We start from the raw sequence: 16,600 nt of genomic DNA, 5'->3' as shown, positions 1-16,600 counted from the left end.
ACTGAGCGTAGAAGAAATATCAGCCCGCGCAGAGAAGCACAAGACTCATCTTCACTCAACTTTCTATAGAGTTTTCTCCTTTAGTTAACACTATTGACGTTTCCATCTACTGTGGGAATTGTGATTGAATCAACACATTATTAGCCACTTTCAGTGTAACATACCGAAACAAAATGAACTATGCAAGACCCTTAGTATGCTAAACTAACTGGGTAAGAGATATTCTTGTAGGTAGAGTGCATTGGAGTAGGATTCTGTTGCATTGACGAGCATGACTCAGGCCTGTCTGGACTGTGTTTAGGCTACAGTAGATGAGCTTGTTTGAGATCAAAGCAAGAGCTGCATGTAGCCACGTGTGCACATTTGTTCATATTCTTTGCTAGTTAGTGAGTTATTAGCCCAGTTATAGATTATTTTAGGTCTACAATGGGGGAGTGGTTGCTTCCTACAATAGCACAACATTTTAGCCATCTTTGAATATATTATGTCTTAAAGGGGCAGTGTTGTATTTTGAGAAGGTCTTGAATAAGCTAAGTAGCCAATATGCAGAGCGTATCATAATTTGTCTGATTCTCTGTAATAGTGGTATGGGGATAATAATGAATTGTATTTTGTAATGTGGTTTCTTGCATCAAACAAGACAACATTTTCAGTGTAACATACCGAAACAATGAAGTGGAAAACAGGTTAATGTCAAGCCTGCATGTTTTTTTCAAAAGTGTCATGGAATATAGGCCTTCATTGAACACCACACATTGGCTGCTACTGTGGCTGAATGATATAAATAGCTGTTCTATGTTCAAATGTTATGGGATGCATTTTTCTCCGAGGTTGTTTATGGTATGCCTACAGTGCATATTTTTAAATAAAAAATTCAAGCTGAAATATTACTTTTACGTAAGTATTTATACCCTTTACTCAGTACTTTGTTGATGCACCTTTGGTAGTGATTACAGCATTGAGTCTTCTTGAGTATTACCTTACAAGCTTGGCACACCTACAGTTGAAGTTCGAAGTTTACATACACCTTAGCCAAATACATTTAAACTCAGTTTCTCACAATTCCTGACATTTAATCCTAGTAAAAATTCCCTGTCTTAGGTCAGTTAGGATCACCACTTTATTTTAAGAATGTGAAATGTCAGAATAATAGTACATAGAATGATTTATTTCAGCTTTTATTTATTTTATCACATTTCCAGTGGGTCAGAAGTTTACATACACTCAATTAGTATTTGGTAGCATTGCCTTTAAATTGTTAAACTTGGGTCAAACATTTCGGGTAGCCTTCCACAAGCTTCCCACAATAAGTTGGGTGAATTTTGGCCCATTCCTCCTGACAGAGCTGGTGTAACTGAGTCAGGTTTGTAGGCCTCCTTGCTCGCACACACTTTTTCAGTTCTGCTCACACATTTTCTATAGGATTCAGGTCAGGGCTTATGTGATGGCCACTCCAATACATTGACTTTGTTGTCCTTAAGCCATTTTGCCACAACTTTGGTAGTTTGCTTGGGGTCATTGTCCATTTGGAAGACCCATTTGTGACCAAGCTTTAACTCCCTGACTGATGTCTTGAGATGTTGCTTCAATATATCCACATCATTTTCCATCCTCATGAGCCATCTATTTTGTGAAGTGTACCAGTCCCCCCAGCAGCAAAGCACCCCCGAAACATGATGCTGCCACCCCCGTGCTTCACGGTTGGGATGGTGTTCTTCGGCTTAAAAGCTTCCCCCTTTTTCCTCCAAACATAACGATGGTCATTATGGCCAAACAGTTCTATTTTTGTTTCATCAGACCAGAGGACATTTCTCCAAAAAGTACGATCTTTGTACCCATGTGCAGTTGCAAACCATAGTTTGGCTTTTTTATGGCAGTTTTGGAGCAGCGGCTTCTTCCTTGCTGAGCGGCCTTTCAGGTTATGTTGATATAGGACTCTTTTTACTGTGGAAACAGTTACCTTTGTACCAGTTCCCTCCAGCATCTTCACAAGGTCCTTTGCTGTTATTCTGGTATTGATATGCACTTTTCGCACCAAAGTACGTTCCATCTCTAGGAGACAGAATGTGTCTCCTTCCTGAGAGTTATGTCTGCGTGGTCCCATGATGTTTATACCTGCGTACTATTGTTTGTACAGATGAATGTGGTACCTTCAGGCATTTGGAAGTTGCTCCCAAGGATGAACCAGACTTGTGGTGGTCTACAATTATTTTTTTGAAGTCTTGGCTGATTTCTTTAGATGTTCCTATGATGTCATGCAAGGAGGCACTGAGTTTGAAGGTAGGCCTTGAAATACATCCACAGGGATACCTCCAATTGACTCAAATTATTAGCCTATCATAAGCTTTTAAAGCCATGACATAATTTCTGGAATTTTCCAAGCTGTTTAAAGGCACAGTGAACATAGTGTATGTAATCTTCTGACCCACTGGAATTGTGATACAGTGATATAATCTGTGAAATAAGTGAAATAATCTGTCTGTAAACAATTTCTGGAAAAATTACTTGTTGTCATTCACAAAGTAGATGTCGTAACGGACCTGCCAAAACCATAGCTTGTTAACAAGAGCTTTGTGGAGTGGTTGAAAAACAAGTTTTAATGACTCCAACCTACGTGTACGTAAACTTCTGACTTCAACTGTATATTTGGGGAGTTTCTCCCATTCTTCTCTGCAGATCCTCTCAAACTCTGTCAGGTTGGATGGGCTGCGTTGCTGCACAGCTATTTTCAGGTATCTCGATTGATGTTAGATCGGGTTCAAGTCCCGGCTCTGGCTGGGTCACTCAAGGACATTCAGAGACCTTTCCCAAGTATAAGGGCACAAGGCGAGACCCAAATGCAGACACAGGAGGCAGATGGTTGAGCTGCCTCCTGCTCCGATATTTATTATACCAAAATGGGTTGGCAAAAGGCAGGTCGGGACAGGCGAGAGTTCATAAACCAGGTCCTAGTCCAAACAGTACCAGGGGATAGGCAGGCTCGAGGTCAGGACATGCAGGGGTTCAGTGAACAGGTCAGAGTCCAAACAGTATGAGGGGATAGGCAGGCTCGAGATCAGAACAGGCAGATTAGTCAGGCAGATTGGTCAGGCAGGCGGATTCGGCTTCAGGGCAGGCAAGGGCCAAAACTAGGAGGGCTAGGAAAAAACAGAGACTGGGAAAAATAGGAAGCATATGGCCACCCTTGACAAAAAAAGTATACAAATTAGCCAATCAGCGTTGAACTAAACTGAGCAAGCGCAACTGTGAAAGCACACCAAAAGAAGTTTCAAGGGAAGCCAGTTTGGATTTGGCATCACTCCTATCAAATCCCTTTGAAAGCATATTTAATTCACAGAAAAACTAGCTAAAGTTGGTCCTTTCCTAAATAAGCCATGGATGGAGACAGGGATTTGTACGTGTGGTTTGACTTAATTATCCGTACTGGCCAATTATTATAATGGCAATTCTGATCCAACCATTACTTAATTCATTGTTGTGCCCCTGGCCTGAGAGGATGGAAGTTCAGTGATTTTACCCACGTACCGCTACTGGTTATTTGTGGTCATAAATACTATTTTGAGGTAATTCTATGAAGGTGGAGGGTGTTCAATTTATTTGACAGTACAAAGGGAGGGTCATGTGAAAACGTTTTTTTTTAAAGTCTGTCCCTACGAGGAAAGCCGCTTAATGGAGAGTTGAAAATAGTGAGAAGAGAGGGCCAGAAATCAAATGTTCAGGAAAGATTTAGTGAAGTGGTGAAAGAGCATGATAGCAGTGAATGTTATGTGTGATGATTGTGATAAGCAATACAACTGTAGCCTACTGTCGTTTTCACAGCTTTCTATGTCCTTACAACCGGTAAAACGGCTGTCAATTGAAAATTTTGCACAGAAAATATTTGTATTGAATTATTTTGGGTGCGGGTGAACAAAAAGCTGACCCAGGCACCACTAGCATTTGTCCAAGATGCTAGTGGTGCCTGTTCAAGACATCCTTTGCAGTTATGTCTGAAGACCAGCAGATGGAGTCCTCAGTCTCAACATCCCATGGCCTCATAGACTCATATGGCCTTCTTCTTTGGAATTGGGTTGGCGGATCGCATCCAACATTTAAGGTGCATACACCGCCACCTACTGCACTGGAGTGTGAGGCCAGTCACTGCCTAACTACATTAAATTCTCTCGTTCTTCTAAGAAAGTGAAATAGAGCCCTAGACACCACTTCCCTCCTCTTTCCTCCCCACTACACCACCCAAACCCCAACCCCAACCCCATCCAGCCTCTCTAACCTTTTCACACAATCTCTCCCTATCTATGTAATACAGTTCACAAAATATCAACACGTTCCACCGTTTCCTCCACTAAACACTCATCACACAGACCTGTTTCATGCTTCCCTATCATCCACAACATGGCATTCAAACATCCACAACTTCCTCTCTCCTACATACCATTACTCCCCACTTCTTCCTTTACTGGCAATAAAATTGCCTCCCCTTACTACTAGCATCCCACTCCTTTTTCCAAAGATTGAGCCCTTTTGATCAAGGACTTGACTTCCCTGCAGCCCAACGGGATCTGAATATCTACCCCCTCTCTCCTCACAGCACTCTTAGCCACCACATCAGCCTTCTCGTAACCCTCCACACCCACATGGGTGGAAAAACAGCAAAAGCTCCTCTCCAATCCCATTGACAGCACCATCATCTCCACACTACTCAACACTGCAGCCGAATCAGAGCAGATCACCACTCTGAGTGGTTTTACCTCCTCCACCCATCTCAGACCTAAGATCATGGCCATCAACTCGGCGACATAACCTAACACATGATCAGTTAACTGCTAACATACTCTAACATTGAAATCTGGGATATACACCCCAACCCCCACCCTACCACTGACTGGATCCTTTGAACCATCTGTATATATCCTTAAAAATGAATAAAACCGATTATCTATACATCTCTCCACACACCTTCTCACGTCCTCACCCCGTTCAGAGAATGTCCCTCGGAACTCCCTTTCAACCTCGCCCAGTACGCAAATGCAAGTTTGTCCCGCTTTATTCTCAGTGTCAGTTCCCCACTATCCACCTGCAAGCTGCAATGCCTCAACAGGTGTTGTCCTGCAGTCACCCACACACAATCTCAGGGCCCCTGACCGTATCCTATCCAGGCACTGCAGTACCGTTTTTTGACTGCCGATCCATATACTGTACAAAGCACCCATAATCCAAAGATGTCCGGATCAATGCCTGGTACACATACAGCAATGTTTTTCTATCTGACCCCCAATCATATCCTGCCACTACAGGGGGTTTGGTGGCACCTTAATTGGGGAGGATGGGCTCGTGGTAATGGCTGGAGTGGAATCAGTGGAATGGTATCAAATACTTCAAACACATGGTTCAATGCCCCAATGCAATTGCCGGCCGTATTTCTCTCTCCCCCAGTCCGTTCTGGCAGTTTAGATCGGCTGGCTTTAGGGCCATTCGTGGACGCCTCAGAGCCAGTGGAAATGCTGTTTGATTGGCTGGCTGCATCAATTGAACAGCTGCATCAATTGAACAACGCGGCTTGGGAGCGTGGTGAAACAGACGTGTCACAGTCTGTCCTTTAGAGTTTTTAATCTTTACATGACAAGGTCATGTAAGGCTATATCAATTACCGTGTTAGAGGTTGGCTTCTTAGCGTTCATAGCAATGGTTATCATCTGTACGTAAATCACAGAAAATAGATGTTGTGGTGGCAGCTGCAGAGAAGTACTTGGGGGTACGAGATTTGACTTCATAAGAGTTACAGTGTGTGTTGAGTGGTGGTGTCCCGTCCTCCCAGTCCAATGGCATGGTGCAGGAGCAGATAGGGTCAAAGTAGTAGAATGGGGTAATGGGTTTGAATGAGCCTAGGGCCGGTTGGAAGGGTGTTTTATTTGTTATTTTATTTTTTCGTTTTGTATCACTAAGTATGATGGATTTATACTATAGTCCAGTAGGGGGCGGTAATGCAACATGTTGGATGCCAATAAGAGGTCTTCCCGGATCCACATGTACTTGAATACCCGAGACCCATTCTGGGACCTAAGCGGGTCCGCATCCAGACTTCTAAATAATGTCACAGGTCTGGGTGGGGTCTGATATTATTGTCACGGGTCTCGGGTATGTGTAATTCTAACTGACCTGTCCGGAAGGGCCCGTACAGATCGAAACATGACTGCTGCAGGAGAGAGACAAATTGAATAATTTATGCTGCTGCTCTTGCTTTTCACAAGAGTGGTGCGTGTAGCTTGTTGTTGGTCAATAAAAAGTCATCAAAGAGGCAATAGGCTACAGTCATAGAACCTTGCTCCGTGTGTGGCAAAAGTTAGGATATATCTAATCCATAGAAGATGGAATTACAATTACAGAATTAAAAGTTAAAGGAGATAATGGTGCCAGAGGATATGGCTGCCGTTTTACGTTCTCCTAACCAATTGTGCTATTGTGTGTGGTTTTTCATGTTATTTGTAACTTACTTTGTACATAATGTTTCTGCCACCTTCTCTTATGACCGAAAAGTGCCTCTACTCACCTCGTACAGGAAAAAAATAACTTTAACGACGGATTCGAAGGATTTACTTCAGACACCCGACAAGGCCAAAATCCCTGTGATTCGCATGAGAAAGAGATGGAGATATTGGGGACGTAGGTCGGGGTGTCTTGTAAGTGGGTAATCTGCCTCTACCACCACTACTATTAGCCAACGTACCATCATTGGATGACACAATTGACTAACTACGATCCCGAATATACTACCAATGGGACATTAAATACTGTAATATCAGCTGGCAGGTTTTACGCCACTTCGGCAAGTTAGAACAGCCGCCTCCGGTAACACAAGGGGTGGTGGTCTGTGTATATTTGTAAACAGCTGGTGCATGAAATCTAATAGTAAGGAAGTCTCAAGGTTTTGCCCGCCTGAGGTAGAGTATCTCATGATAAGCTGTAGACCATTCTATTTACCAAGAGAGTTTTTATCTATTGTGGCAGACCAGGAGGTTAGGTCAAAACGTTTAAACAGATCAGACACGGACAGAGTAGGATTAGCTCAGTTTCAAAGGTGTTTATTAAAATAATAGTGCAAAAGAAAAGAATAGGTCTCCCCCAAGAGACCCTCTGCGGGATACCGTCTTCTTGGCTCCGGGTCTTGCTGTATCCTGTGGGGATCAAAAAGTGACCTCACTCATGTTACCTCTGCAACCATCCACAACTATACGGTAGTCCTTTCTTCCCCCCCACTCTCTTCCCTGTGTGCTGCCCTTCTGGCAGCTTTATGGCACTTGTACAGCTGGTGAGCAATCAGCCCTTGATTACTCACCAACTCCCAATCAGCCCCAATTACTCCTGGCCGGCGAGCCCGTCGAGACCTGGCAAGTCCAGCAGATGGAGCCATTGCCTCGTGATGTATACTCTGTCAAATCACAAGGCCTCGACGAGTCTCCCCCTGGTGGCTGACCTGCTGTACGCCACACTATATTCTTCGTAGCTGTCTATTTACCACCACAAACCGATGCTGGCACTAAGACTGCACTCAATGAGTTGTATACAGGCATAAGCAAACAGGAAAATGCTTATCCAGAGGCGGCACTCCTAGTGGCTGGGTACTTTAATGCAGGGAGACTTAAATCCATTTGACCTCATTTCTACCAGCATGTTAAATGTGCAAACAGGAAAAAAAACTCTAGACCACCTTTACTCAACACACAGAGACGCGTACAAAGCTCTCCTTCACCCTCCATTTGGCAAATCTGGCCATAATTCTATCCTCCTGATTCCTGCTAACAAGCAAAAACTAAAGCAGGACGCACCAGTGACTCGGTCAATAAAGAAGTGGTCAGATGATGCAGATGCTAAGCTACAGGACTGTTTTGCTAGCACAGACTGGAATATGTTCCAGGATTCTTCCGATGGCATTGAGGTGTACATCACATGAGTCACTGGCTTCATCAATAAGTGCATTGATGATGTCGTCCCCACTGTGACTGTACGTATATACCCCAACCAGAAGCCATGGATTACAGGCAACATCCGCACTGAGCTAAAGGGTAGAGCTGTCGCTTTCAAGGAGTGGGACTCTAACCTGGAAGCTTAAAATAAATCCTATGCCCTTCGACGAACCATCAAACAGGCAAAGCGTCAATACAGGACAAAGATAGAATCCTACTACACCGGCTCTGACGCTCATTGGATGTGGCAGGGCTTGCAAACTATTAGACTACAAAGGGACGCACAGCCGCGAGCTGCCCAGTGACACAAGCCTACCAGACGAGCTAAATTACTTCTATGCTCACTTTGAGGCAAGCAATACTGAAGCATGCTTGAGAGTATCAGCTGTTTAAGACAAATGTGTGATCACACTCTCTGTAGCCGATGTGAGTAAGACCTTTAAACAGGTCAACATACACAAGGCCGCAGGGCCAGACGGATTACCAGGACGTGTACTCCAAGCATAAGCTGACCAACTGGCAAGTGTGTTCACTGACATTTTCATCCTGTCCCTGACTGAGTCTGTAATACCAACATGTTTCAAGCAGACCACCATAGCCCCTGTGCCCAAGAACACTAAGGTAACCTGCCTAAATGACTACATGTCTGTAGCCATGAAGTGCTTTGAAAGGCTGGTCATGGCTCACATCAACACCATTATCCCAGAAACCCTAGACCCACTCCAATTTGCATACCGCCCCAACAGATACACAGATGATGCACTCTCTATTGCACTCCACTCTGCCGAGCAAGGAGGGCCGAGCAAGCCCCCATTCTCATCGACAGGGCTGTAGTGGAGCAGGTTGAGAGCTTCAATTTCCTTGGTGTCCACATCACCAACAAACTAGAATGGTCCAAACCCACCAAGACAGTCATGAAGAGGGCATGACAATGCCTTTTCCCCCTCAGGAGACTGAAAAGATTTGGCATGGGTCCTCAGATCCTCAAAAGGTTCTTCAGCTGCACCATGGAGAGCATCACTGCCAGGTATGGCAACTGCTTGGCCTCCGACCACAAGGTACTACAGAGGGTAGTGGGTATGGCCCAGTACATCACTGGGGCCAAGCTTCCTGCCATCCGGGTCCTCCAATACCAGGCGGTGACAGCGGAAGGCCTGTTCTCTCTGCTACCGCACGGCAAGTGGTACCGGAGCGCTAAGTCTAGGTCCAAAAGGCTTCTTAAAGCCTGTTGCTACTCTGTTTATTATCTATGCATAGTCACTTTAACTCTACCTACATGTACATATTACCTCAATTCCCTCGACTAACCGGTGCCGCCGTGCATTGACTCAGTACTGGTACCCCCTGTATATAGCCTCACTACTGTTCTTTTACTGCTGCTCTTTAATTATTTATTTTATCTATTTTTATATTTTACTTATCTATTTTTTACTTCACCCTTATTTTTCTTAAAACTACATTGTTGGTTAAGGGCTTGTAGGTAAGCATTTCACTGTAAGGTCTACTACACCTGTTGTATTCGGCGCATGTGACAAGTAACATTTGTCAACATTTGATTCAATTTGATTTGAGAAGCAAAGGCTACAACGACCAAGAGCCACAGGTAGGCTGCTACTTAATATTTTGAATGGAGTTGTAATTTGTAACTGTAGGATCAGAAAGCGCTGCAGCATAGTTAGCCTAGCTAGCTTAACTAGCTTCTCGGTTTGATGCAGTCCATGACTGACACCATGTAATCATTCAGTATTTGATCATTAATAACCTAGCCATGGTAGCTACTATAGCGTGAGTCAGCGTGGTTGGTTGTGTCACTCCTCCCCATGTCACTTGCTCAAAGTACAGCCCCTGCCCTGCCTTCTAGAGCAGTACCTCTGGCACTTTATCAGCTCCGGTTAATAACGTAGCTTAAAATGTTTATTTTCTGCTGCTTCCCTCACTCGGATTGGATCTGACCAAGTCTATATGGAAACGGGCCTCGGGTCCGTTCGGAACAGGTCTCTATATTTAAAAAAAAATACTGCTTATCAGGTCCGGGTGGGAAAGACCCAGGTCCATTTTGGAACAGACACAACTTTTTGGACCCGTGAATACCTCTTGGAGCAGACCCAAATGCCGTTAAACCTGATCTTAGAAGAAGAACAACTCAGTTGAGTTGATGAAAGCATTGCAGAGGTGGAAGATGGCTGGGTAACTTCAGTTTGACTTGACAGAAAGCTAGACTCGTTTTTAATCCCGGTGCTGAGCTAGCTAATAGCTAATTGCTCTAGGTTATGGCATGTTTGTTCAAGAATGTTATACACTGAGTGTACAAAACATTAGAAACACCTGCTCTTTCCATGACATAGACTGACCAGGTGAATCCAGGTGAAAGCTATGATCCCTTATTGATGACACCTGTTCAATCCACTTCAATGGATTGAGACAATTGACACACGGATGTGTATGTGTGCCATTCAGAGAGTGAATGGCAAGACAAAATATTTAAGTGCCTTTGAACAGGCTATGGTAGTTGGTGCCAGGCACACTGGTTTGTGTCAAGAACTGCAACGATGCTGTGTTTTTCACGCTCAACATTTGTGCATCAAGAATGGTACATCACTCAAAGGACATCCAGCCAACTTGAGAACTGTGGGAAGCGTTGGAGTCAACATTGGCCAGCATTCTTGTGGAAAGCTTGTGATACATTGTAGAGTCCCTGCCCTGAAGAATTGAGGCTGTTCTGAGGGCAAACATGGCTGCAACTCCATATTAGGAAGTTGTTCCTAATGTTTTGTACACTCAGTGTATATCTCCCGTTGCTTGTTTTTATCTGTTCTACAAATAGCATGTAGAAATGAAGTAAATTAGCTTAAACTTTCAAAAGAATCCTTGGACGGGGTGTTACCACTGAACATGTATCTAGCTTGAATATGGATCAATATGGATCTCTTCTAATGGATTTATTTATAAATTAGGGCAGTAACAAATTTAAAGTTATTTAATACAATGAATCGTAGTTCAAGACAATTTTCAAACGCTATTTGTGAAACAATTTGTTGATTTCCCATGGCCACCCATTTTTATTTATTTTGTTTTTATTTAACCTTTAATTTTAACTAGGCAGATCAGTTAAGAACAAATTCTTATTTACAATGACGGCCTACCAAAAGGCCTCCTGCGGGAACGGGGGCTGGGATACAAAAATTAAAAATACATGACTGGTTCTTGGTGCCCCATTGGCCACCCCATCAACAAAAATCCTAGAATCGCCTGTTTCTTTCATATATTCAGCTCTCACCATCAATACAACGTTATTATTCACATAAAAAAAATAGATGGACAATAATGTTGGATTTTAAAATCATTTTATTTTAAAGTCCATTCAAAGTCAACTTGTTTATTGTTTAAATGACTAAGATATACAGTACATTTGTCAAACATTTACAGTATTGATACAAAGCCACAGTACACATAAACCTCTAAAGATCATCTCCGGTCTCTGTGCATGACACTAGCCATAAAAACACTGCATCAACTCCATGACATTTAGTAAATGAATACAGAATCAAAATCGTATTTCCTATATCTGATGCCCTCGTCATTTCTATGTAGTTTTATTTATTTGTTATTATTATTGCTATTATTATTTGTGTGCTCTATGGCAGTGCCCTATAAACTCAACAAGAAGAAGAGTCCCCCGTTATGTCCTAAACTACGACAACCTAAGGAAGACAACATTTTCCCTGATACTTGTCAAAAGATGCTTGACAATTCAACACAAAATAATATACGTCACTAAGGGTAGCAGAAATCTCTAGTATTTGAACCATTATATTACCTTGTTTGTATTGTCACTATTGCAAGACAGAGATCTCTCTCATTTGGAAGATCGTGATTCCAAACAGTCATTGTGTTCCACAGATTCAACAATAATCCGTCTGCCTATCACAATTCTGATACCTTCCCTAATTCTGTCACTATGTCATATCCTCTCTTTGTGTATCTCTGTACTGGTGTAGTGTCACATCCATACCAGCACCTTGGTGACACAGACCTGTGCGCATCTTTAGGGCTATACTGTATTGTGACTAATGTTGTATGGCATGGGTTAAGGCACGGGTTGTGTTTAATCCCTAATGTGTTCAGTTCACCTGGTGATTCTAGAATCTAGATCCAGGTGGCAGTGGATTAAAGCATTGTTGCATTCTATGGAGGCCTGACATTCCCGAGGAATACATACTATAGAACTACCACTACAGGCAGCTTGAAATTCAGTCCTCTAACATATGGCATGATTATGGTTAAATTAGAACATAGCAGTGAGCGAGGAGGAGAAAGGAAGCGGGCAAAAAGCTTGATACAATGGGAGCGTGTTAATAAACAATATACTGCATCTTATTGCTGCATTTTTCTTCAACTGCATTTGACTGTTATGAAATCGCTGTGCATTGTGTCTAAGTGGACAAGTTCTGAGTGCATAATGTCGTATATATTTATCAATACAGAGAAGGGATATAATAGGGCCACAAAAACGACAAAACCGCTTAGCTTGAAGGACACGGAGAGGCAATTATGGAGCATTTATGTTGTGAATCGTGAAACTACGCCCTAAACATCTCCTCTACTATTTAATCTTCAACCTGAGATGACAACGTAGAAGGAGACTTGTAAGTACTGTATTATTACCAGTCTTAATGCTAATTATTTACTTCTGTCTGTTCAAGACAAAGATTATATCCAGATCACGTTGTCTAGTGAAAAAGTAGTGCCAATAACCCATAGCAGGTTTCGCGGTCAAGTCTTGATATTAGCTATGAGTGCTTTTAGTATCCCTAAAGCTAAGCACAGCACACACTGTACATAACATGTTAACTCTCCCTCTATAGTGTGGGAATTAACAAAAGGAATGTCCCCATTGGGAATCAAATCTATGGTTATATCACCAGTTACTTAGTTACTCTTAGTCTATTTACATTGCACTCTTCAACAGAACAATTTCCGATCTACTCATAGATATGCTTTAGCTTTAGTATAAAAATAAGATCCAACTCAATTATAACATGGTCAAATTAGGTAGGGCTTAAAATAAAAATCCCCCCAAATCGATATTGTGGTCTTTTTTTCATTAGTCCATGTCGGCAGTCAAATTTCCAAGATATTGGACTTCCAAGAAGCAAAGTGTCACTTGCCACATCATCATAATGATACAAAATGCATCATATGATGCGAAACACTTTGCTTCCTGAAAATCCTATATTTTAAAAACTTAACTGCTGACATGCAATACATTATGGGACTGTATTAACAGTGGACTAATGAAATAAATACCAAAATATTTTTTGGTGTGGATTTGGCTTTTAAGCGAAAAAACATACCTGCATTTCTGTACAATTGAAAACATTGAAAAGTATTTACCAGACAAAGAGGAATACAAAACATATCCAATATTAGTTCATATCTTGTAAACCTCCAGTTATAGTTGGGGCAAGCAATCACATAATCACTGAATCTATGTACAAAGCATTTATACAATGTGGTGCAGCGAGTCCATTACATGAAACCAAATCATTGATTTATGGATTCCGATGAGAATTTGGTACGGTAAGCAAAGAACAAAAAACATTCCCTCACAGAAAATGCACTTAAGAACGTACTTCCGTCAGACAAACATGCACACGTGAATGATTATTTCATTATGCTTTTGCAGCATTCCCATTAGCTCTGTGAGGGATCGATGGCTGGTTTGATGAAGCAGTTTTAGTGTGTCATCTCTACTAGATTCTAACATTCAGGTGTAAAGTTGTCATCCATTAATATTTCAAATCACGAAGAGAGCTGGGTTAGTTGACATTCCATATTAAACCAGTCAGAGTTGAAATGTTTGCTATTCTATTTTGTAAGAAAAAGAGAGCGCAACAATGGTCATCTGTCATCAATCCAAAATAAAGTATTATCGTTGTGTAGCATAATTCCCTGAACCTAAGGGCTCGGAAGATCTAACATTTAAAGGCAATGTTACCGCGTTTGCAGAGATTGCATTCACACTAAACGCTGCATTTGTCGGCTCTATCGGAAATGAACTTTAAATGTCATCTGAGCTGCAACGCAGATCTTCCACGCTACAGATTGAATCGTGCCCTTAATCTATGGGGCAAGAAAGAGGACCAAGCCAAACGAGGCACTGTGACAGAGAGAGAGCAAGAAAGGGAGAGAAGAGAGAGTAAGAGAGAGAGAGAGAGAGCTAGAGAGAGAGAGAAATGAGAGAGAGAGAGAGAGAGATGATTGAGTAAGAGAGTAAGTCAGATATGTGTAATGGGGGTGATAATATGAGTGAGAGAGTAAAATAACAGGCTTTCTGGTATTGCTTAAAATTGCTTAAAATGTGGTAAACCTGCTCTCAATCTGCATGTGTTAAGGTTTTAATGTAGTTTAACGTCGGATTAGACCTTTAATACCAGAACGCAAAACAAGATGGAGTGCCAAATGTGTTTGTTTTTTCTCAAAAAGGCATAATTACGGAGGTACAGTATACCACATAGACTCATATCACATCTCGGAAGCATACTTGTGCTTTAGTGTTGCATTGTGGGTGCATTTACATAGTGAATCTCTGACAGTGGTCTTTTCTGAATGTCTGTTATGAAGAAAATCAAACTACTTCCAAACAAAATGTCCTGATAGAGCCATGTTCTGAAGGGTGGGGGAAACACTATTGACATGGTAGTTTGTTTGCCTTTGTTTGTGAAAGTACTGAAAAAAATCTGTTAAAGTTCATTTAGTTTCACATTGGTTTTATGAAATGAATATAATGCGCACCAAAGCCTCCCTGTTAGAGTTTGGTCTAGATAGGAGAGGAAAATGAGACGGATGGTAAGGGACGTGAAACCATCCCTATACAGCACATGGGGAATAATTCTCTGTAGAATGACTGAAGAGTAAACTGATGTTGGAACAACGGAGGCCTGTTGAGGCCAAGAGTGTGTCTGTCTGTCAAAAATAGCAAAGGACAGAATATTCAGAGAGACAAAGAGGGGGCAATTACTGAAACTCTTTAGCCTCATCCATGATAACATTAGTGAACGTGACCATGTTAAATCAATGGCTAAATTATAGTTCTAGTTTTTTTTTCAGAGGAATCCCATTGATAATACATGATTTGTTATCGCCTAAGCAGGTGAAAGAATTTGATAAGGCACAGGAGAGCTTTCCCAAAATGAATGAAGCAATCCGTTACATTTACTTGTCCTGTGAGTTGGATTTTGAGCCGCTACAGCCGCATCTGAGGGACAATAGTCTGGTACAGTATGGTGCATTAGGAAACTGACCATGCAATCCCATGACAGATGTAGGATCTTAAATCACTCTTTTAGTCGCTGAGAATTTTTCCTGCACAGCAGGAAATGCAAACGTGTAGGGTAAAAGGTTTCTAGCGTTTGCAATTTCTCCTTTTACATTTCAGACTTGATTGGCACTAACGGAAAAGGTATCAACCCCGACAGAAAATGTCCATGAATTATAATTCACATTTCCTGTTGCTGCAGAAGTATTATCCTGTTGTAGCAAAACCATCTCAAATAAAGAACCTACATCTGTACTTCACTGGGGGAGCACAGCCAATCACTGAAAAAGCTGCCTTGCTGTGAGACACAGTCACTCACATCTAAAATCTGTAGTCAGCATTGAAGTCACTTGGGTGTCTTTACTGCAAAGTAGGTGGGCATCACATTCATTCTTTCCTCTCGCTCTCACGTTCGGTACACAAAGGCATAGTTATAAACATACCGCTGGAGTGGTGTTCTGAAGAGTAAGTTCTGCTGTTCTTCACTCTAGTGCCGGAGTATGGCTCAGTGCAGGCCCCTTTAAGCGTGTACCTAAGCAGGGATTCTGGCGGTTATAGTCTGACTGAATCTTACTTACCCAAAACAGAAATGTATTATTTGATCTGTGTACTCCAGCCCGATACATGTTCTCTAGCTGGGAACTGCATTAGGATAAACACTAGGATAGGACAGGAGACTCAATTCAGCTCCACACTGCCCCTCCACACATGTAATACGGCCCTATAGGTCCATGTAGGAGTAGTGGACCCAACTGCAGGTGCCCCAGAATAGTGTCCTGTAGTTCTGTCTTGTCCTGTGATGTCTGGGCCTCATAAACACCAATACTCTCGCTGCTGAGAAACACGAGCAACCCTGTATCTGGGGGTTCAGTGGTTCAACCCTATCACCGTGGGACTGTTCAGATAGACTGTTCACGCCTGCGTCCCCAAAATGGCAGACCACCTCCTTTCTATGTCCCCAAAATAGAGGGTGAGGTGTGTGTCCTCAGCCCCCAGCCCTTCTCCCTGGGCTCAATATCTCAGTACATGTCCCTATAGATCTCCTGCAGCAGGGGGTGGAGTGACGTGTCCTCTGTCTTCTTGATCTCCTGGACCAACTGCGCATGCTCGGTGACCAGTTGACGGAGGTCGGCAAGTTTCTGCAGCAGATTGGGGAAGAGGAAGGTGTCGTCTGGGTGGTTGGCCAGCAGGTGGAGCTGCAGCACCTGAACAATGTTCTCCTGCATGCACTCGATGTGGGTCACGTTCACCAGGCCAGGGCGGTCTGAGGCAGAGAAATAAGGAGAGGAGAGTTAGAGAAAGGATTATGTCAACCCAAGAA

The 16,600-nt window shown here is 42.6% G+C and overlaps 1 protein-coding gene across 2 annotated transcripts in view; it reads right to left on the bottom strand.

The window, feature by feature from the left end:
- Positions 1–11,288: 11,288 nt before the first annotated feature.
- pparab (peroxisome proliferator-activated receptor alpha b) overlaps positions 11,289–16,600 on the bottom strand; it is a 61,128-nt gene continuing 55,816 nt past the window's right edge. Inside the window, exon 7 of one of the 2 annotated variants that reach the window (XM_020456442.2) lies at positions 11,289–16,543. In XM_020456442.2, coding sequence (XP_020312031.1) covers positions 16,299–16,543 — 245 coding nt within the window. In that variant the 3' untranslated portion in view covers positions 11,289–16,298. The remainder of the gene's footprint in view (positions 16,544–16,600) is intronic. The other variant, XM_020456443.2, reaches the window with a different exon arrangement.

This window comes from Oncorhynchus kisutch, linkage group LG22 (genome assembly GCF_002021735.2).
Source record: "Oncorhynchus kisutch isolate 150728-3 linkage group LG22, Okis_V2, whole genome shotgun sequence".
Classification (NCBI taxonomy): Eukaryota; Metazoa; Chordata; class Actinopteri; order Salmoniformes; family Salmonidae; genus Oncorhynchus; species Oncorhynchus kisutch.
This window is presented reverse-complemented; position numbering and strand designations above follow the sequence as displayed.